Source organism: Saccoglossus kowalevskii, chromosome 6 (genome assembly GCF_978046115.1).
Source record: "Saccoglossus kowalevskii chromosome 6, keSacKowa6.1, whole genome shotgun sequence".
Taxonomy (NCBI): Eukaryota; Metazoa; Hemichordata; class Enteropneusta; family Harrimaniidae; genus Saccoglossus; species Saccoglossus kowalevskii.
In genome coordinates, this window is record NC_140646.1 from 6,144,264 (window position 1) to 6,169,593 (window position 25,330).

The 25,330-nt window shown below is 41.1% G+C and overlaps 1 protein-coding gene across 1 annotated transcript in view; it reads right to left on the bottom strand.

Annotated features, from left to right (window-relative positions):
• Positions 1-854: 854 nt before the first annotated feature.
• Positions 855-25,330, bottom strand: part of LOC102801880 (lipid scramblase CLPTM1L-like) — a 44,003-nt gene continuing 19,527 nt past the window's right edge. The window contains exons 7-15 of the mRNA XM_085500729.1: positions 21,401-21,495; positions 21,021-21,105; positions 17,345-17,448; positions 16,168-16,367; positions 13,286-13,320; positions 10,273-10,328; positions 5,524-5,568; positions 3,372-3,487; positions 855-1,201 (exon numbers count right to left, since the gene is read on the bottom strand). Of these exons, the coding sequence (XP_085356855.1) occupies positions 1,105-1,201; positions 3,372-3,487; positions 5,524-5,568; positions 10,273-10,328; positions 13,286-13,320; positions 16,168-16,367; positions 17,345-17,448; positions 21,021-21,105; positions 21,401-21,495 (833 nt within the window). The 3' untranslated portion in view covers positions 855-1,104. The remainder of the gene's footprint in view (positions 1,202-3,371; positions 3,488-5,523; positions 5,569-10,272; positions 10,329-13,285; positions 13,321-16,167; positions 16,368-17,344; positions 17,449-21,020; positions 21,106-21,400; positions 21,496-25,330) is intronic.

Below are 25,330 nucleotides of genomic sequence, written 5' to 3' on the forward strand. Positions count from 1 at the left end.
CACACTGCAAGCTGCTCTCTGATTGTTAGGTGCTAGGATTGAGGAGCCAATCAGACACAATGCAAGTTGTTCTCTGACTGGTCTGATTGTTAGGTGCTTGGATTGAGGAGCCAATCAGACACAATGCAAGCTTCTCTCCGATTGGTCTGATTATTAGGTACTAGGCTCAAGGAGCCAATCAGACACACTGCAAGTTGCTCCTTGATTGGTCTGATTGTTAGGTACTAGGCTTGAGGAGCCAATCAGACACACTGCAAGCTGCTCTCTGATTGGTAGGTGCTAGGATTGAGGAGCCAATCAGACACAATGCAAGTTGTTCTCTGACTGGTCTGATTGTTAGGTACTAGGCTCAAGGAGCCAATCAGACACACTGCAAGTTGCTCCTTGATTGGTCTGATTGTTAGGTACTAGGCTTGAGGAGCCAATCAGACACACTGCAAGCTGCTCTCTGATTGGTAGGTGCTAGGCTTAAGGAGCCAATCAGACACACTGCAAGCTGCTCTCTGATTCGTCTGATTGTTAGGTGCTAGGACTGGGGAGCCAATCAGACACACTACAAGCTGCTCTCTGATTGGGCTGATTGTTAGGTGCTAGGATTGGGAAGCCAATCAGACACAATGCAAGCTGCTCTCTGATTGGTCTGATTGTTAGGTGTTAGGATTGGGGAGCCAATCAGACACACTGCAAGCTGCTCTCTGATTGGTCTGATTGTTAGGTGCTAGGACTGGGGAGCCAATCAGACACACTGCAAGCTGCTCTCTGATTGGTCTGACTGTTAGGTTGACTGTTGCATTGACTCAGTATTGATACACTTTTCAAATGTTTCACAAATAAAATTGAACAATCAAATGGGATTATTGAAAATATTTCAAATATTTCATAGTAAATAGTTGCAAGAGCTCAAGTAACTTTAAGAATGATTCCAAGTGCAACATTACCAATAATAAATTTTGATATCTCTGATAAATTAAACATGTTTTTTTTTATGCTTACAATCAAATATTATCATAGTTGTATCATGGATATCTTTTAGATATTTCTTGATCATTATTAAGTCAGATAAATTTTCTATAAATTCTACAATTAATTATTAATAAATATCTTCTAGTCTTGATGTTGTTTTGATGATTTGCTTTCATCTGTCTTGTTTTCATATGATATTCCATATTCATTGACCCTCTTCTTATCAACAGGATACAGCCTATAATATAAATACACATTTATATTACAGTAACATACTTTCCTGAAAATACATTTTAGCTGTTCAGTATGATATTAATGACAAATTAAATTAAAAGCACTTCTACTGGATTTCATTTTCACTGATTCATCCAGTCAGCGGAAATGTGACAATAAAGTACTTTACAGTAGACTTTGCTGAAAACCACAAACTAGCAAGCATGGATCAAATACACAAGGCAGTTTAGAGGTGAATAATGCAAACTAAAAGCAAGAAGTTACAATGGCATTGAATCGGCTAATGCCAACGTCACTGGGGGAAAGATTAAGTGTTTTAGCTGGGGATATCATAGAAAAAAACAGTGAAAGAAGATAGGATAGTAAAGTTGCCCAAAATGTTACCAAAAACTGAAGTTTATTGCTTTTCAGTGTAGTTGATTGAAGCAAATCTCATTTCATTCAGTTTAACCTTTTCTCGACACCTTTATAACCTTGTCTATCACAGAAAATTCACATAAAGTATCACAGTTCACAGATTGATAGCTGGTACTGGTAGCATAGTGCATCGCATCAGACTCATGATCGTTAGACGCAAGTTCAAATCCTACTTAGGCTGAACATTGACCCCTACCCTGGGTGAGTGTGCCACAGACTCAATGGGAAGGCTAGGTTCACTGGCCAAGATTCATTCACTAACAAATGCGACTTTGGGGGAACCTTGGTTAAGGTCCGCAGTTGCTTGTGTTCGACCGAGCCTGGTAGACGTCAGGATAGCGCATTAAAATTGCCATTTGATAGAGATATGGCCACACAGCCCTGTCATGTAGTCCCAAACATGAATATGACTTCTATGGCAAAAATGCACTATGTGTCAGCACTAGCACTAGCACTAGCAGTACAAAATAAAAAGGTGAAGGAGAGCAGCAGTGACACTCAATGTCCACAACTGTCGCCTGGCAAAAAAAAAAAAAAAAAAAAAAGTATCATACATTTAGAATAAAGCATGGAGGTAAAAAGAGAAGGAGTCACAGCCAAGCTTAGATCAAAGGTACCAGGATGGTCGCAGCTGTTTGTACATAGATCAGGGAGTTTATTTGACGAACGGACCAAGGAGGACAGTTTCCTCTTAGCGCAGTGAGGATTACCATGTATTAGCATATTACGGACGCCTTCGGCAGCACTCGGTAATTTTCGTGACAATTCAAGTCAAATTCTTATAAATAAATATGGCGATGACCGATAACGCCCATGGGTTTGACGATGATACCGAAACTGCTATATCCTTCAATTCAGAATACATAAACGAAATCGAAGAACATATTACAGACGAAGAATTGTTTTGTTGTGAACGAAACGATTGCTCGAAAAAAAAAAATGGAGCGAATTTCTTGTACATTGTGTATAAAGAAAATTGACACACTGCCACAAGAAGTAGGACATACACAGGGTATTAACTTCAAAAAATGTCATTTCAAACCTCAAAATTCAGTCTCTGGTACAACGTGGTGCGGTCCATGTCATGCACCATTGCAAAGATCAATAAACAAGCTTTATTTTGGACTAAAAAATCATTACTAGCAAGATTTAGAAACATTACAATATTGCCGATTCAAAAATGCGCTAAAATACGAAAAATTACATGAACTTAACAAGAAATTGTCCGATTTCCAAAATTCCAACTTTTCCGTTCTCACAAACACGATAAGTATAAAAGTTCTGTGCATACTTTATGCCCTTTGACATTTACTGCGACACCGTAAAACAACCCCTTGGAGTGTTTACTGTACGCAGCAACGCTTGAGAGTAAATTACGCATCGGCGACGATCCTGGGGTGAAAGGACGGTAAGACAAAGGGAATTATGGGATTAAACTTGACTAAAACAAAAGAAGTTTAGGAGGATTTTGGCTGTTACTCCTTCTCTATTTTATCTCCATGGTCTATGGTACCAAATGATGACATGGAAAGTACGCCCTCATGTGATCAAAATGTCTAATACTTTTGTTTTCCTCCAATAATGTCAGCAAAGCAAATGTTCCCAATTTCTAATTAGTGTCATGACTGCAATAGACTAAAATTACTGCTTGTGGAGATGTATAGCATACAGTTTTTGATTAAAGATAATCTTCCATTTTTTTGACAATGCAAAGTCATGCTGATATAATGCCCAAGTTATAATAACAGCAAACTCACCATCTTTGGTATAGGTAAACTACAAATACCAGGTCGTCACGGAAACATGCTAATCGATGTGCAGTTGGCATAGTGATAATGAATGCAAACACATCATCAATGAATGTATTAAAAGCCTGTGTGACAAAAATAACTAGATTAAGGATGTTATCAATATTAGTTATATTAGGAACAAAACTACAGGTTGGAAGGCATACATGTCACCACACTGTGTACCAGGTTGGAAGGCATACATGTCACCACACTGTGTACCAGGTTGGAAGGCATACATGTCACCACACTGTATACCAGGTTGGAAGGCATACATGTCACCACACTGTATACCAGGTTGGAAGGCATACATGTCACCACACTGTATACCAGGTTGGAAGGCATACATGTCACCACACTGTGTACCAGGTTGGAAGGCATACATATCACCACACTGTGTACCAGGTTGGAAGGCATACATGTCACCACACTGTATACCAGGTTGGAAGGCATACATATCACCACACTGTGTACCAGGTTGGAAGGCATACATGTCACCACACTGTATACCAGGTTGGAAGGCATATATGTCACCAGACTGTGTACCAGGTTGGAAGGCATACACTTCACCAGACTGTGTACCAGGTTGGAAGGCATACACTTCACCAGACTGTACCAGGTTGGAAGGCATACACTTCACCAGACTGTGTACCAGGTTGGAAGGCATACATGTCACCACACTGTGTACCAGGTTGGAAGGCATACATGTCACCACACTGTGTACCAGGTTGGAAGGCATACATGTCACCACACTGTGTACCAGGTTGAAAGGCACACACTTCACCACACTGTGTACCAGGTTGGAAGGCATACACTTCACCACACTGTGTACCAGGTTGGAAGGCATACATGTCACCACACTGTATACCAGGTTGGAAGGCATACATGTCACCACACTGTATACCAGGTTGGAAGGCATACATGTCACCACACTGTGTACCAGGTTGGAAGGCATACATGTCACCACACTGTGTACCGGGTTGGAAGGCATACATGTCACCACAGTGTGTACCAGGTTGGAAGGCATACATGTCACCACACTGTATACCAGGTTGGAAGGCATACATGTTACCACACTGTGTACCAGGTTGGAAGGCATACATGTCACCACACTGTATACCAGGTTGGAAGGCATCCATGTTACCACACTGTGTACCTGGTTGGAAGGTATACATGTCACCACACTGTATACTAGGTTGGAAGGCATACATGTCACCACAGTGTGTACCAGGTTGGAAGGCATACATGTCACCACACTGTATACCAGGTTGGAAGGCATACATGTCACCACACTGTATACCACTTGTCACCACACTGTGTACCAGGTTGGAAGGCATACATGTCACCACACTGTATACCAGGTTGGAAGGCATACATGTCACCACACTGTATACCAGGTTGGAAGGCATACATGTTACCACACTGTGTACCAGGTTGGAAGGCATACATGTCACCACATTGTGTACCAGGTTGGAAGGCATACACTTCACCACACTGTGTACCAGGTTGGAAGGCATACACTTCACCACACTGTGTACCAGGTTGGAAGGCATACATGTCACCACACTGTATACCAGGTTGAAAGGCATACATGTCACCACAGTGTGTACCAGGTTGGAAGGCATACATGTCACCACACTGTATACCAGGTTGAAAGGCATACATGTCACCACAGTGTGTACCAGGTTGGAAGACATATATGTCTCCACACTGTGTACCAGGTTGGAAGGCATACATGTCACCACACTGTATACCAGGTTGGAAGGCATACATGTCACCACACTGTTTACCAGGTTTGAAAGCATACACTTCACCACACTGTGTACCAGGTTGGAAGGCATACATGTCACCACACTGTATACCAGGTTGGAAGGCATACATGTCACCACAGTGTGTACCAGGTTGGAAGGCATACATGTCACCACAGTGTGTACCAGGTTGGAAGACATATATGTCTCCACACTGTACCAGGCTGGAAGGCATACACTTCACCACACTGTGTACCAGGTTGGAAGGCATACACTTCACCACACTGTGTACCAGGCTGGCCGGCATACATGTCACCAGACTGTATACCAGGCTGGCAGGCATATCTTCTGTTCTAGATTTCTAGATAACTTACCTTGTACATGAATGCTCTCCAAGGCAAATGTGCAACAGATTTCAACTGAAAAATAAGCATAGTTGTGAGAAATAAATCCCTAATTCCAGATTCCTGAATTACTGCAATGTAATTCTATTAGCGCATGCGTAACCTACCCAGCATTGGACGAGGGTAGGACAGAAATATAACAAGTCAAAAGAACACTGGCAGACATGATACCCCAGAAGAAGTCAGCGGCATTTGAAACAGTTTTTTAAAGATAGTGGAGTGAGTGTGGGTGGGTACAAACAAGGGCAGCTGGAAGAACTACAGTGTATTTAAGACAACTGAGAAAATATGAACGTGACATAGTTTTTCAACTCACAAAATAACCCCAACAAATTTGAAAACATTACGCTATAGCCAAAGATAATTTGCATGTTCATTATTCTTGCTTAGGCAGAATAGTGTGCAAATTTGCAGAAGCTGGTACGAGTTAGTTGAATAATGATGGCAGTTTTTTTAGGGGAATTTTGAGGTTGTGAGTTGGAAACATTGATGTTTGGTGTACTGTTAGGAATGTTTGAAATCTGTCCTACCTTTCAGTTCATTGATCTCAGCAAGCGCACAAACAATGAAAGCGCAAACTCAATTCGGGAACTGGGAATTGTGTGATGGAAGAGAATGATTTCACTGTTCACAGATTGAACCATACCGTTTGGCAGCCATTTTGAACCATACTGGTTCAAATTTGAAAATTTTGGAGTTTGCAATTCCTAACATGCCTAATAGTGGAATTCTTATACCATTGACAACTGTTAAAATTACTAAGAGGCAATGTGGAGTATTTATGACCACTGATTAAATAAGTTAACCCAATGGCTTTGAATGACAACAATTAAATGCCTGTGTAGTCGAGCAAAATGCTCTGAAAACTGAATTGCTAGAAGCAAAATTGTTTGTGTAAAATAAACAATTTAACATCTTACAATATATAATCAAAGAAAGCTTAGAAAGAACTCCCATGTGCTGAGAGTATTGGAAACACATTAAATATAATTCGAAATTACTTAGCTGAAATCTAATTATGCAAATCAGAAAATTAATATGACCAGATTTGAGTGTAAAACTAATGAGGTCTGCGCAATGTAACAGAAAATATATGTCTCCAAGTTTAATTGAAATGTGATTAGAACCAAAAAATTATGAATTATTATGCTTATTAGGGAATTAATATGAACAGATTTTTACCCCAAACTAATTAGGTTTGTACATTGTCCTAGAGCATCTTTGTACTAAGTTTCATTGAAATGGAATAATTAGTACCGTGAAAACTCCAAAATTTCGACCCCTTTAAAAATTCGAACGCCTATTTATTTGCCGGGTTTCGGTGTTTTATTTACCTCCAAATTTTCGACTCCACTAAAAATTGCCGACTCATTTTTATTCGAAAATTGCGACCAGTTTTAGTTTTCCCCCAAACGAAAAAAACCCCAATGTGAGCGTTCAAACGGGACCTTCCTCGAAGGCATAAATCCGGGTTTCTGATTGACTGAGAGATTTTTATTTTATTGGTAACGAAAATATATTCTAAATAAACGAAGTTTCAAATAAAAACGAACACAAAAATCTCGGCATGCTGCGTTTCTGAATTGTTGATTATTACTGTACTCAGTAGTGATTATAATAATGTACACAAAATAAATTTGTTGAATGGTTATGAAATACAAATAAAAGTCAACTTAGTCTCATCGTAAGCGAATGATTCCGGTCTCGTATAAACGTTTGATGCTGTAGGATATCCGCCATGTTCTCTTAGGTCAAATAGGTCAAATAGGTCAAATCGCTAATTAACCAATCAAAAAGCTGGATGATGCCAACGTGTTCAAATTACCATAGCTTATTTAAATATGTTAATGTTATTGAACGCAATGCGGAAGAGATTGATGTTGTAGTACGATATTTTGGCTTGGATTTTGATGCGAAAACGGCATGATTTTTTTTAAATAAAAAAATTTGTTGTTTTTAAAAAATAAACTGGTCATCTGAAGAATAATTTAACATTGTTCACAGTGATAACAGCTCATTCTCGAAAGGAAGCTTACCCGCTCACGCTAGTCACGATAAAAATCATACACGTGTACTCTTGAATAGACAGACGTCAATGACTACGGTAAAACTTACTCTATTTTAGCCGGCAGGATTGATTGAAATGTCCGAAAAATGACGCCAAAATACACCTTAAAAGTCCCATTTCATTTTCTTAAATCCCATTTTATTTTTTAATCCAAGGGCGAATTTACGGCAGAATTTGGTCCCTCAAATAAGGGACACGTGAGCTTTGATTCTAACCGGATACATTGCACTGGGTCGGGGAGATAGTTTGCTAAACTTCCATGTATCTTTTGTCCAATGGGTACCTGTACTTCGAACATTCGCAAGTTTTCCTAGGTAGTGCGAGACAGCTTTGTCTTTTGACCTATTAGTTTTGTGCTGACCTCTTCTCCGCGTCTTGATGTTTTGTTTTGCTTGTCATACTCACTGATTGATGACTTTGTTTAGATTTTGAGTTACAACTCGGCCACGACCTTTGCTTTTACCGTGAAACATGAGGAAGTTTACGTCAATTGACGGACATTGCATTTTTTAAAAACTAATGAAGCACACTGTCTATCATCCCCATTTTTTCATTTGCTGATTTCTATTCTGAAAAATTCGACCGTCCGAAAATGCACCTTAATTTTGACTCTAAAAACACGTCACATTTCTAACACCAATTATTTAAAACCGGTCGAAATTTTGGAGTTTTTACGGTGCTTTAGATATCAGTGTGAAAGCTTAAAATTGGTTAATTATGCAAATTAGGTAATTAATATGTACAGATTTTAACCCACAATTATTCAGGTCTGTCTATTGTCCTACAGCATCCATGTACATTCATTGATATGTGATGTATAGTACCTGAGATATCAGTGTGAAAGTTGGTTAATTATGCAAATTAGGTGATTAATATGCACAAATATTTACCGGAAACTAATTGGGTCTGCATAATTCTAGATTCATTGAAATGTGATGATTAGTACTTTAGATATCAGTAGAAAAGCTGAAAATTAATTATGCAAATTAGGTAATTAATATGCACAATTATTTACCCTAAAACTAATCAGGTCTCTGCATAGTCCTAAAGGATCTATGTACCAAGTTTCATTGAAATGCGATGATTAGTACTTGAGATACCCGTGGAAAAGCTGAAAATTAACTAATTATGCAAATTAGGTGATTAATATGCACAAATATTTATCGAAAACAATCAATCTCTGCATAGTCCTTGAGTATGTAAGTACCAATTTTCATTGAAATGTAATGCTAACTACTTATATCAAATGCTGAAAATTAATTAATTATGCAAATTAGGTAATTAATATGTACTGATATTACCATAAAAACTATCAGGTCTGTGCAGTGTCGTATGACATCTATGTACCAAGTTTCATTGAAATGTGATGATTAGTACTTGAGATATCAGTGGAAAAACCGAAAATTGACTAATCATTATGCAAATTAGGTAATTAGTATCCACGGATTATTACCAAAAACTAATCAAAACCTAGCATTAGTTCAGAGCATCTATGTACCAAGTTTCATCAAAATCCAATGAGTGGTTGTTTAGATATCAGTGGAACAGTCATGGAACCACTAAAAAATAGCTAATTATCATGCAAATTAGGTAATTAATATGCACGGATTTTTACCAAAAATTAATCAAATCTGCGCATATGTTCAGAGCATCTATGTACCAAGTTTCATCAAAATCCAATGAGTGGTTCTTTAGATATCAGTGGAACAGTCATAGAACAGCTAAAAATTAGCTAATTATCATGCAAATTAGGTAATTAACGAGCATGGATTTTTACCAAAACCTAATCAAATCTGCGCATTGGCCCAGAGCATCTATGCACCAAGTTTCATCAAAAACCGATGTATGGTTCTTGAGATAGCAGTGGAACAGTCGGACACACATACACACATACACACACACATACACACATACAGACACACTAACTGCAAAGACTCCCATTTTGTGCTTCGCACATGGGAGTCAAAAACACTATCACATGGTAAAACAATAAAAACAATATCACATGGTAAAACAATAAAAACACTATTTTAATTTATAATCAAATAACTGTTGACAATGTAAACAAGTGTCCATACATTCAAAGTAGTACATTCCAAAATGCCAATCACATATTTACAATGACAGTTTCTCATTTTGACACACTCACTAATTCATGTTTATTTTGCAGTCTCAGACAGTATTGCAAAGTATATAGCATGTTTTACTACTAATTGCTATTGTCAGTTATGAATGTGTAACACTTTGTGTACTGCAAAATATTTTATTTTAGCTGGAATTAATTTTCACTGAAAAGGAATTTTTTCTGTTTTGTATGGAATTATTTTCCCTGATTTTTGATGAGTTGAATGTAAAATATACAAAAAAAGTAGATTTAATGGATTTTATATTCACTGATTTTTGATGAGTTGAATGTAAAATATACAAAAAAAGTAGATTTAATGGATTTTATTTTCCCTGATTTTTGATGAGTTGAATGTAAAATATACAAAAAAAGTAGATTTAATGGATTTTATTTTCCCTGATTCATCTTTTCAGCAAAAATAGCGAAAATGAACTCTAAGCGGAAATAAAGTATTTCACAGTATATAATCTTAATCATTCACTTTTCATTGTTGTTTTAAAGAAAATTGAAAAAAAACTGCTTTTACCTTGTAATTGACAAAGAGTTGCGGAAGCATGAACAGAAAACCAAATGCATATACACCTACAGAAATAAATGATAATGCACATTTCATGTCTTTCAAATGAATTAAGCTAATACCCTGTCTATATTCTGTCAAATACCCTGGCCAAATCCAGCCTATACCCCACCTATACCCTGGCAGAATCCAGCCTATACCCCACCTATACTCTGGCATAATCCAGCCTATACCCCACCTATACCCTGGCAGAATCCAGCCTATACCCCACCTATACTCTGGCATAATCCAGCCTATACCCCACCTATACCCTGGCAGAATCCAGCCTATACCCCACCTATACCCTGGCAGAATCCAGCCTATACCCCACCTATACCCTGGCAGAATCCAGCCTATACCCCACCTATACCCTGGCAGAATCTAGCCTATACCCCATCTATACCCTGGCAGAATCCAGCCTATACCCCACCTATACCCTGGCAGAATCCTGCCTATGCCCCACCTATACGCTGACAGAATCCAGCCTATACCCCACCTATACGCTGACAGAATCCAGCCTATACCCCACTTATACCCTGGCAGAATCCAGCCTATACCCAACCTATACCTTGGCAGAATCCTGCCTATGCCCCACCTATACCCTGGCAGAATCCAGCCTATGCCCCACCAATACGCTGGCAGAATCCAGCCTATACCCCACCTATACCCTGGCAGAATCCAGCCTATACCCAACCTATACCCTGGCAGAATCCTGCCTATGCCCCACCTATACCCTGGCAGAATCCAGTCTATATCCACCTATACCCTGGCAGAATCCAGCCTATGCCCCACCAATACCCTGGCAGAATCCTGCCTATACCCCACCAATACGCTGGCAGAATCCAGCATATACCCCACCTATACCCTGGCAGAATCCTGCCTATGCCCCACCTATACGCTGACAGAATCCAGCCTATACCCCACTTATACCCTGGCAGAATCCAGCCTATACCCCACCTATACCCTGGCAGAATCCAGCCTATACCCAACCTATACCCTGGCAGAATCCTGCCTATGCCCCACCTATACCCTGGCAGAATCCAGCCTATATCCACCTATACCCTGGCAGAATCCAGCCTATATCCACCTATACCCTGGCAGAATCCAGCCTATGCCCCACCTATACCCTGGCAGAATCCAGCCTATGCCCCACCTATACCCTGGCAGAATCCAGCCTATGCCCCACCTATACCCTGGCAGAATCCAGCCTATGCCCCACCTATACCCTGGCAGAATCCAGCCTATGCCCCACCTATACCCTGGCAGAATCCAGCCTATGCCCCACCTATACCCTGGCAGAATCCAGCCTATGCCCCACCTATACCCTGGCAGAATCCTGCCTATACCGCACCTATACCCTGGCAGAATCCAGCCTATACCCAACCTATACCCTGGCAGAATCCAGTCTATACCCCACCTATACCCTGGCAGAATCCAGCCTATACCCCACCTATACCCTGGCAGAATCCAGCCTATACCCCACCTATACCCTGGCAGAATCCTGCCTATGCCCCACCTATACCCTGGCAGAATCCAGCCTATACCCCACCTATACCCTGGCAGAATCCAGCCTATACCCCACCTATACCCTGGCAGAATCCAGCCTATACCCCACCTATACCCTGGCAGAATCTAGCCTATACCCCATCTATACCCTGGCAGAATCCAGCCTATACCCCACCTATACCCTGGCAGAATCCAGCCTATGCCCCACCTATACCCTGGCAGAATCCAGCCTATGCCCCACCTATACCCTGGCAGAATCCAGCCTATACCCCACCTATACCCTGGCAGAATCCAGCCTATACCCCACCTATACCCTGGCAGAATCCAGCCTATACCCCACCTATACCCTGGCAGAATCCAGCCTATACCCCACCTATACCCTGGCAGAATCCAGCCTATATCCACCTATACCCTGGCAGAATCCAGCCTATGCCCCACCTATACCCTGGCAGAATCCAGCCTATGCCCCACCTATACCCTGGCAGAATCCAGCCTATGCCCCACCTATACCCTGGCAGAATCCAGCCTATGCCCCACCTATACCCTGGCAGAATCCAGCCTATACCCCACCTATACCCTGGCAGAATCCAGCCTATACCCCACCTATACCCTGGCAGAATCCAGCCTATACCCCACCTATACCCTGGCAGAATCCAGCCTATACCCCACCTATACCCTGGCAGAATCCAGCCTATACCCCACCTATACCCTGGCAGAATCCAGCCTATACCCCACCTATACCCTGGCAGAATTCAGCCTATACCCCACCTATACCCTGGCAGAATCCTGCTTATGCCCCACCTATACCCTGGCAGAATCCTGCCTATACCGCACCTATACCCTGGCAGAATCCAGCCTATACCCAACCTATACCCTGGCAGAATCCAGTCTATACCCCACCTATACCCTGGCAGAATCCAGCCTATACCCCACCTATACCCTGGCAGAATCCAGCCTATACCCCACCTATACCCTGGCAGAATCCTGCCTATGCCCCACCTATACCCTGGCAGAATCCAGCCTATACCCCACCTATACCCTGGCAGAATCCAGCCTATACCCCACCTATACCCTGGCAGAATCCAGCCTATACCCCACCTATACCCTGGCAGAATCCAGCCTATACCCCACCTATACCCTGGCAGAATCCAGCCTATACCCCACCTATACCCTGGCAGAATCCAGCCTATACCCCACCTATACCCTGGCAGAATCCAGCCTATACCCCACCTATACCCTGGCAGAATCCAGCCTATACCCCACCTATACCCTGGCAGAATCCAGCCTATACCCCACCTATACCCTGGCAGAATCAAGCCTATACCCCACCTATACCCTGGCAGAATCCAGCCTATACCCTGGCAGAATCCTCCTTATATCTTGTCTATATCCCACCTATATCCTTGCCAAATTCTGTCTATACAGCCTATATATATCCTGGCCGAATCCTGCCTATATGTAAGCTGAATGCACTCACCATTTACAAGACTACTGATTATCCAAGAGTACCAGCTGAAAAGGAAGCAAAATATTTTTCATTAAATGTAATAAAAACAGCAGCAGCAGTAGCACATAATCATCTTTACTGACACTTTGATTTATATGTATATGTGAGTATAGAAAAATAATAATATTACTAGTATTAATGTTTAACAAAGGAATTTACATTCTTACAAATGTTATAATTTCAATTTTATAGGCAAAGATTCCAAAATTTGATGTGATGTAACCACATGTCAGCCCTTAGTTGCTTGAAGTATAAGATGTAGTTAAAGGGCCATATGCTCCTACGACAATCCCTTCTTCAATATTGCCAGATTTTTGGATCATTGGAATCTTTGCTCAAAAGTTTGATGTCTTTCTTGTTGCCACCACAACCACAGCAATGGCCGCACCGAGTGCCACAGCAATGGCCGCACCGAGTGCCACAGCAATGGCCGCACCGAGTGCCACAGCAATGGCCGCACCGAGTGCTACAGCAATGGCCGCACCGAGTGCCACAGCAATGGCCGCACCGAGTGCCACAGCAATGGCCGCACCGAGTGCCACAGCAATGGCCGCACCGAGTGCCACAGCAATGGCCGCACCGAGTGCCACAGCAATGGCCGCACCGAGTGCCACAGCAATGGCCGCACCGAGTGCCACAGCAATGGCCGTACCGAGTGCCACAGCAATGGCCGCACCGAGTGCCACAGCAATGGCCGTACCGAGTGCCACAGCAATGGCCGCACCGAGTGCCACAGCAATGGTCGCACAGAGTGCCACAGCAATGGCCGCACCGAGTGCCACAGCAATGGCCGCACCGAGTGCCACAGCAATGGCCGCACCGAGTGCCACAGCAATGGCCGCACCGAGTGCCACAGCAATGGCCGCACCGAGTGCCACAGCAATGGCCGCACCGAGTGCCACAGCAATGGCCGCACCGAGTGCCACAGCAATGGCCGCACCGAGTGCCACAGCAATGGCCGCACCGAGTGCCACAGCAATGGCCGCACCGAGTGCCACAGCAATGGCCGCACCGAGTGCCACAGCAATGGCCGCACCGAGTGCCACAGCAATGGCCGCACCGAGTGCCACAGCAATGGCCGCACCGAGTGCCACAGCAATGGCCGCACCGAGTGCCACAGCAATGGCCGCACCGAGTGCCACAGCAATGGCCGTACCGAGTGCCACAGCAATGGCCGCACCGAGTGCCACAGCAATGGCCGCACCGAGTGCCACAGCAATGGCCGCACCGAGTGCCACAGCAATGGCCGTACCGAGTGCCACAGCAATGGTCGCACAGAGTGCCACAGCAATGGTCGCACAGAGTGCCACAGCAATGGCCGCACCGAGTGCCACAGCAATGGCCGCACCGAGTGCCACAGCAATGGCCGCACCGAGTGCCACAGCAATGGCCGCACCGAGTGCCACAGCAATGGCCGCACCGAGTGCCACAGCAATGGCCGCACCGAGTGCCACAGCAATGGCCGCACCGAGTGCCACAGCAATGGCCGCACCGAGTGCCACAGCAATGGCCGCACCGAGTGCCACAGCAATGGCCGCACCGAGTGCCACAGCAATGGCCGCACCGAGTGCCACAGCAATGGCCGCACCGAGTGCCACAGCAATGGCCGCACCGAGTGCCACAGCAATGGCCGCACCGAGTGCCACAGCAATGGCCGCACCGAGTGCCACAGCAATGGCCGCACCGAGTGCCACAGCAATGGCCGCACCGAGTGCCACAGCAATGGCCGCACCGAGTGCCACAGCAATGGCCGCACCGAGTGCCACAGCAATGGCCGCACCGAGTGCCACAGCAATGGCCGCACCGAGTGCCACAGCAATGGCCGCACCGAGTGCCACAGCAATGGCCGCACCGAGTGCCACAGCAATGGCCGCACCGAGTGCCACAGCAATGGCCGCACCGAGTGCCACAGCAATGGCCGCACCGAGTGCCACAGCAATGGCCGCACCGAGTGCCACAGCAATGGCCGCACCGAGTGCCACAGCAATGGCCGCACCGAGTGCCACAGCAATGGCCGCACCGAGTGCCACAGCTATGGCCGTACCGAGTACCACAGCTATGGCTGCACAGAGTACCACAGCTATGGCTGCACAGAGTACCACAGCAATGGCTGCACAGAGTACCACAGCAATGGCCGCACCGAGTGCCACAGCAATGGCTGCACCGAGTGCCACAGCAATGGTCGCACAGAGTACCACAGCTATGGCTGCACAGAGTGCCACAGCAATGGTCGCACAGAGTACCACAGCTATGGCTGCACCGAGTGCCACAGCAATGGCTGCACAGAGTACCACAGCAATGGCCGCACCGAGTGCCACAGCAATGGCTGCACCGAGTACCACAGCTATGGCCGCACCGAGTGCCACAGCTATGGCTGCACAGAGTACCACAGCAATGGCTGCACCGAGTACCACAGCAATGGCTGCACCGAGTACCACAGCAATGGCTGCACAGAGTGCCACAGCTATGGCTGCACAGAGTACCACAGCAATGGTCGCACAGAGTACCACAGCTATGGCTGCACAGAGTACCACAGCTATGGCTGCACAGAGTACCACAGCTATGGCTGCACAGAGTACCACAGCAATGGTCGCACAGAGTACCACAGCTATGGCTGCACAGAGTACCACAGCTATGGCTGCACAGAGTGCCACAGCTATGGCTGCACAGAGTACCACAGCTATGGCTGCACAGAGTACCACAGCTATGGCTGCACAGAGTACCACAGCTATGGCTGCACCGAGTGCCACAGCAATGGCCACAGCTATGGCTGCACCGAGTGCCACAGCAATGGCCACAGCAATGGCCACAGCAATGGCGATCACAACATTCAGCTTAGATTCGTATCTCACCTTCTGTGCGAAACATACAGCAGTGAATAAACAGCTCCCCCTATACACAATGGATAGAGAATATACGACAAGTACTGCATGGCTGTAGAGTCATACTCTTCTGTTTTTTTCTCAGAGTCTGTGACAGCACCAAATGATATCCAAGGTATCCATCCTGACCAGACAACATGCACTTTGAAAGCTTTTGTAACTTTCCAAACCTAGAGAAAAAGTACTATAGGATTAGATAAATAATATGAATCACTAAACAAGCAGCCTGTCAGCTGATATAGCTATACTGTTTTTAATGCATTGTATTGAAAGCAATCCTATCCACAGTATATCTGAAGTTATATTGAAAGTATTGCCACAATATGACCAACTCTGAAAGAAGTGCAACCTTCATTTCAAGAAGTGAAAAATAGCAATTTCACAAAAAATGACAAAAATATTCAATAATTGAAGTTAATGTCATAAAAGGACCAGATTTGATAGAGCTATACCTAACAGATCCTGAGACCTACATGTAGAAGATACCAAACATAAATGTAAGGATATACAAATTAATACTCGATAGATACGTGTAAAGTACACAAGTAAACTTATTTGCATGTCAAATACATACAATAAGAAACTATACCCAACAGAGGGGAAAATTTAAGGTAGGTTCACTCATGGATCCATTTTCACCCAAGGTACTCTCCTCTTGAATTACTGTTTGAAAATGTCAAGTTGATAACATGCTTCAAACAATAGGTAATATGAAAAATTTTGCTTGACTTTGTCAACAGAGGAGCTTGAACAATTGGAGCAAAATGTTCCTTAATCTGAGTTGTTAGGAGAATTGTTTTGTGTAAAATAGTTTAATATGGCATGTAACCATACTGTAGTCTTAGGCTCAACAGGAAATGAGTGAAAACACTTTTTTCCAAGGGATATGCTTGACTGTATTACTTTTTTTTTTACATATCAAGCTAAATATGTTTGACTTTGATGCATATCCAGCTGTTTATCAGTGTTCATATTTCACAGCTGATGGTGGCCTCAATCTGTTTGGAGTGCAAATAACACTAGTGTGATACACTGGTAATTGCAACTCATTATCCAGTATTTAAGATTTTAAATGCCACAGCTGTGAACAAGTTGATGACTATAAATCAAAACAAAAATTAAATAGTAATACAAATGTAGCACTTACCTCTATAACACTGCCAATGCCAGCTGGCACCAACACCAACATACTGGTTTGCTCAACCATTAAATGCATGAATATAATAATTTGACTAACTGCCCTCCAAACAACTGAAAAATACCAGATTCAAGATAACAGTAACTGCTGCAACTATTTTCGGATAGTAAAAATGACATATAATCAATGCAACTTTTGGTTCAAATTTAACAACAGAATCAAGTTTCACGAAGTTATTCATTTCAATTTATATGTTGATTATAATATGGGCATACTGTGATCTGATTGGTGGAAATGGCCTAGCCATGTTAGAAATCAAAATATCTCATTTGCATAAATCAATATTTATGAGCAATAAAAAAAACTTGTCTTTTCAGTAAAACTATACCAAAATGCTCTCCAATATGGTAGTCTATAAATTTACTTTGATCACTACAAGCTGAAAAAATAATCAAATCAGAGAAAGCTTAGAAAGAAATCCTGTGTATTGGAGGCATTAAAATCAAAAATATAACTGCACGCAATGATCAGGGTGGTTCCAAGTAGTTATGGTTTAACAATTACCGAATTCTGCCGTAAATTCGCCCATCCCCCAAAAAGCCTTGGGCGGTTTCACGGCTGGTTGGCCCTTATTTAGGGTTGAAAAACTCAAAAAATGATCATCAAACATTCTGGGAGGGGGGGGGGGGCTTATATTTTCATTGAGATATGCCTACTCCGATTTTCAACACCGGCAGTTGGACCACCCAAAACGAAAGAAACTATTGCAATAGCTAATCTAAAATTTTATACATGTTTTTCTTGCTGCATTAAAAAGTAAACCACGCATCTTTCTCCAAAAAAATTACATTAACAAACCTTTTACGCCAAATACAATTATATTGTTTCATTTTATTAGTAACAAAAGTATATTCCAAAAGAAGTTCAAAACAAGCAGCCTCTCGGCTGAGATTTCAATTAAAGAACAGAAGATATCATTAGGAAATGAACAATATGCATAGTATCAATGCAATGAGACTTGCTGTTTTCAACAAGAATTCAAAAATATCATTTTTCACCATAAATGATTGTGGTTTTTAACACGAAGAAAATATCACTTTTTACCAAAAATGACAAAAATATTCACCAAAATTAGATAATTAAAGATATCATTACAAAATGAACAAATCTGAGAGAGGTCCACATGTAGTACCTATATATGTAATAATATCAAAGCAATTGGACTTGTGGTTTTCAACAAGAAGTTGAAAATATCACTTTTTACCAAAAATGACAAAAAGATTCACCAAAATTAGAGAATTGAAGATATCATTACAAAATGAACAAATCTGAGAGAGGTCCACATGTAGTACCTATATATGTAATATCAAAGCAAGTGGACTTGTGGTTTTCAACAAGAAGTTGAAAATATCACTTTTTACCAAAAATGACAAAAATATTCACCAAAATTAGAGAATTGAAGATATGATCATGAAATGAACAAATCTGAGAGAGGTCTACCCAAGGTACATATACACCAAGTATCAAAGCATTCAGGCTTGTAGTTTTCAAGAAGAAGTTGAAAAAGTAAAACATTGACACGGATTGACAATTTCAATTTCCCATATAATGTGTGATGTATGAGTGAAGTTTGAACTTAATCGGTCCATGCATGTTCGAGATACAGGTGATCACGGACGGACGCACGCACGCACGCACACACGCAAAAACATAAGTCCCCGTTTTCGACTACGTCCGAACGGGGACTAAAAATAAAACCTTGAAAAACCTTGGGTGATTTCTTGGTCCCATTTATTTTTTTAAAAACCTGAACTGCCGTTTTACGTCCCAGGGCGAATTTACGGCAGAATCCAGTATAAATATTTAATAAAATAATGACCAGATACATGTACATGCATGATGACTTGATATTTTGCTCATTTTGATCACAAAATATAATTATAGCACCAGATGAATGTCCCTATCTTAATAGACTTAAGATATTAGAGTTATGCAAATTATTGAGGTCACATGACCATATATGGTAATCAGATACATTAGTTATATCACATTGTCCGATGCCTTCATTATAAACATTGGTTGCATGTCACTATCTGCAGCATTACTTAGTACATTCCAGTTATGCAAATTATTGAGGTCACATGACCATATATGGTAATCAGATACATTAGTTATATCACATTGTCCGATGCCTTCATTATAAACATTGGTTGCATGTCACTATCTGCAGCATTACTTAGTACATTCCAGTTATGCAAATTAAGGACACATGAAACTAATAACAGGTAATTAATATTGATTTCAACCCTGAAGTAATCAGATTTGTGAATTATCCAAAAGCAGATATGTAACTAGTCTCATTAAAATTTGATGGGTGGTGAATTGGTTAATTTATGCAAATCAGGTAATTAGTAAGCACAAAATTTAACCCTAAACTGAACATGTATATGGCTTATCCCTAAGCATCTATGTAGCAAGTTTCATTGCATCTGGTTGAGATATTGGTGGAAAAGTTAAATATTGGCTATTAATATGTGAATTAGGTAATTAATATACATCGATTTCAACCAAAAACTAATCAGGTCTACATATTATCCAATAGCATTTATGTACCATGCTTCATTCAAATTTGTTGAATAGTTGAAAGTGAAAAGACTTAAATTTGGCTAATTAATATGCAAATTATATAATCAGTATGCACAGATTTCAACTAAAAACTAACCTGGTCTGTGCATTATCCAAGATCATATGTGTACCAAGTTTCATTGACATCTGTTTAATAATACATGAGAAACAAGTGAAAATGCTAAAAATAAGCTAATTAATAAGCTAATTAATATGCAAATTATGTGATTAATATGCACAGATTTCAACCAAAAACTAATAAGATCTGAGTAATATCCTATAGCAACTATGTACCAAGTTTCAATAAAATCTGATATTGGTATAACCACTTGACTTGTCACTTCCGTTTTATAAGGGGCAAGACTTTCTTTATGACATTTTCAGGAATGAAAGGTGTTTTATTTTTGCTGTGTTGATATAATGGATGCCATGTGGCAATGATCCATTTTACCATGATTTTCAACTAGTGTAATGTTCAGTTGTGATTTAATGTCAAATAACATATACTATACTATACTTGGTAATAAAGGGTTTACTTGTAAATTTATTTCACGGGTGAGTTCTTTTCATTCTGATTCACCTGCATTTCTACTATTGGGTTTTGGTTTGCACTAATTCTGCATTGAACTACTATGCCAGTTGCAGGTAAGGAACCAATAACAAACGCTAGTTTTTATATAAATAGAAAGTTTTGTAATATTACAAACATCACTTACACTGCTTATCGGGGAAACAATCATAATATTATTACTTTTACACTCACAGTAAGCACCACTGTGACTATCGCCAATTTGTTCTTTTACTCCGCTCAGATGTTACCAGTAGTAGTATGTATTTTGAGCAAACACTGTGTATGTGTACGTACAGTTTGAAATTGAACAAATCAACTATTCGCAAAAGAGGTGTTGCATTGATTGTAGCCAGACTGAGTGAAATAATACCAATAAAATTTGACTTCCTGAACTTGTTGATAATCACAGTAACATAAAGATTTGAACTAGTGCCACTACAATTCCTTACAAATATGGTCATCAATATAATGCACTATTAAGTGACTCACCTGCTCGTGTAGATAAGCCAATCATTGTGTCTCTCTGTCTCCAAAAGCTGATGTCATTTTTAAATGCTAAGAAATCAAATAAAATCTAGAGAAAGCAAAAAACAACTTTCTACCACACGTATTATACCGCGTCATTATTGTGGGTACCAAACATTGTTATAGTTTTAATTGTTGCAATAGTCCAAGAATTCATTGAAAAAACAAATACCATCATATACAACTGTCTCGAGCTATAGCAGGTCAATATATAGATAATTATGATTCATCAACGTGAAATTTGCATCATAATAATAATTTAAATTATTACAGAAACTAAACCATCTGTACTAATTAAAGAAAGAAATTTTTACAGGTATTATAAAATGAAGCATTTCACTTACGTGAAAAGCAGAAACAAAGAATGTCAAAGCTAAGAAAAAGAAGCTTGTGTTCACAAAAATTCCTTTTACATCATCAGTGTCCTTTTCAGTGAAACCTGCAAAGTGATAAATAGTTGTAACTTACGCATCATCCTTCATTGAACATTTAAAATTATACACTATCATTTTTTACTGAGAAATATTGCAATCTGCAATCCTATAGTATGATATGCCAGCCTGACATTTTGAAATCAGTCACGGCATGTCTCAGACACTTTGAATGAAATCCCAAAACCTACCATGTGCGATTTCCATACCTAGTTTAAATAAAATTGGAGCCAGCCATGCCCAAAGAACGACCAATATTAATTTTGTTTTGTTTTGACACCAGTCACAGGACAATAAAACAAAAATCAAATCATATCTACCATTATTATTTGTCTTAATACCAAATTCTAACAAAATCAATACAGCATTTTTTTGAAATTTTGTGCGATTGACGAACAGAACCTGAAACAATCTATGTGTGATAAACTCACTACACAAATCTATGTGTGAGACACTCACTACACCAATATATGTGTGAGACACTCACTATACCAATCTATGTGTGAGACACTCACTATACCAATCTATGTGTGTGACACTCACTATACCAATCTATGTGTGTGACACTCATTACACCAATCTATGTGTGAGACACTCACTACACCAATCTATGTGTGAGACACTCACTATACCAATCTATGTGTGAGAAACTCACTACACAAATCTATGTGTGAGACACTCACTAAATCAATCTATGTGTGAGACACTCACTACACCAATCTATGTGTGAGACACTCACTACACCAATGTATGTGTGAGACACTCACTATACCAATCTATGTGTGTGACACTCACTATACCAATCTATGTGTGTGACACTCACTACACCAATCTATGTGTGAGACACACACTACACCAATCTATGTGTGAGACACTCACTACACAAATCTATGTGTGAGAAACTCACTACACAAATCTATGTGTGAGACACTCACTACACCAATCTATGTGTGAGACACTCATTACACCAATCTATGTGTGTGATACTCATTACACCAATCTATGTGTGAGACACTCACTACATCAATTTATGTGTGTGACACTCACTACACCAATCTATGTGTGAGACACTCACTACACAATTCTATGTGTGAGACACTCACTATACCAATATATGTGTGAGACACTCACTACACCAATCGATGTGTGAGACACTCACTATACCAATCTATGTGTGAGACACTCACTATACCAATCTATGTGTGAGACACTCACTATACCAATCTATGTGTGAGACACTCACTACACCAATCTATGTGTGAGACACTCACTACATCAATCTATGTGTGAGACACTCACTATACCAATCTATGTGTGAGACACTCACTATACCAATCTATGTGTGAGACACTCACTACACCAATCTATGTGTGAGACACTCACTACACTAATCTATGTGTGAGACACTCACTACACCAATCGATGTGTGAGACACTCACTATACCAATCTATGTGTGAGACACTCACTATACCAATCTATGTGTGAGACACTCACTATACCAATCTATGTGTGAGACACTCACTATACCAATCTATGTGTGAGACACTCACTATACCAATCTATGTGTGAGACACTCACTATACCAATCTATGTGTGAGACACTCATTACACCAATCTATGTGTGAGACACTCATTACACCAATCTATGTGTGAGACACTCACTACATCAATCTACGTGTGTGACACTCATTACACCAATCTATGTGTGAGACACTCACTACACCAATCTATGTGTGAGACACTCATACACCAATCTACGTGTGAGACACTCACTACACCAATCTATGTGTGAGACACTCACTACACCAATCTATGTGTGTGACACTCATTACACCAATCTATGTGTGAGACACTCACTACATCAATCTATGTGTGAGACACTCACTACACCAATCTATGTGTGAGACACTCACTACACAAATCTATGTGTGAGACACTCACTACACCAATCTATGAGACACTCACTATACCAATCTATGAGTGAGACACTCACTATACCGATCTATGTGTGAGACACTCACTACACAAATCTATGTGTGAGACACTCACTACACCAATCTATGTGTGTGACACTCACTACACCAATCTATGTGTGAGACACTCACTACACAAATCTATGTGTGAGACACTCACTACACCAATCTGTGTGAGACACTCACTACACCAATCTATGTGTGAGACACTCACTATACCAATCTATGTGTGAGACACTCACTATACCAATCTATGTGTGTGACACTCACTACACCAATCTATGTGTGAGACACTCACTATACCAATCTATGTGTGTGACAGTCATTACACCAATCTATGTGTGAGACACTCACCACATCAATCTATGTGTGAGACACTCACTACACCAATCTATGTGTGAGACACTCACTACACCAATTTATGTGTGAGACACTCACTACACCAATCTATGTGTGAGACACTCACTACACCAATCTATGTGTGAGACACTCACTACACAATCTATGTGTGAGACACTCATTACACCAATCTATGTGTGAAACACTCACTACACCAATCTATGTGTGAGACACTCACTACACAAATCTATGTGTGAGACACTCACTACACCAATCTATGTGTGAGACACTCACTACACCAATCTATGTGTGAGACACTCACTACACCAATCTATGTGTGTGACACTCACTACACCAATCTATGTGTGAGACACTCACTACACCAATCTATGTGTGAGACACTCACTACACCAATCTATGTGTGAGACACTCACTACACCAATCTATGTGTGAGACACTCACTACACCAAGCTATGTGTGAGACACTCACTACACCAATCTATGTGTGAGACACTCACTACACCAATCTATGTGTGAGACACTCACTACACCAATCTATGTGTGAGACACTCACTACACCAATCTATGTGTGAGACACTCACTACACCAATCTATGTGTGAGACACTCACTACACCAATCTATGTGTGACACTCATTACACCAATCTATGTGTGAGACACTACACAAATCTATGTGTGAGACACTCACTATACTAATATATGTATGAGACACTCACTACATCAATTTATGTGTGAGACTCTCATTATACAAATCTATGTGTGTGACACTCATTACACCAATCTATGTGTGTGACACTCACTATACCAATCTATGTGTGTGACACTCATTACACCAATCGATGTGTGTGACACTCATTACACCAATCTGTGTGAGACACTCACTACACCAATCGATGTGTGTGACAGTCACTACACAAATCTATGTGTGAGACACTCACTACACCAATCTATGTGTGAGACACTCACTACACCAATCTATGTGTGTGACACTCATTACACCAATCTATGTGTGAGACACTCACTACACAAATCTATGTGTGAGACACTCACTACACTAATCTATGTGTGAGACACTCACTACACCAATCTATGTGTGAGACACTCACTACACCAATCTATGTGTGAGACACTCACTACACCAATCTATGTGTGAGACACTCACTACACAAATCTATGTGTGTGACACTCACTACACCAATCTATGTGTGTGACACTCATTACACCAATCTATGTGTGAGACACTCACTATACCAATCTATGTGTGTGACACTCATTACACCAATCTATGTGTGAGACACTCACTATACCAATCTATGTGTGAGACACTCACTATACCAATCTATGTGTAAGACACTCACTATACCAATCTATGTGTGAGACACTCACTATACCAATCTATGTGTGAGACACTCACTATACCAATCTATGTGTGAGACACTCACTATACCAATCTATGTGTGAGACACTCACTATACCAATCTATGTGTGTGATACTCACTATACCAATCTA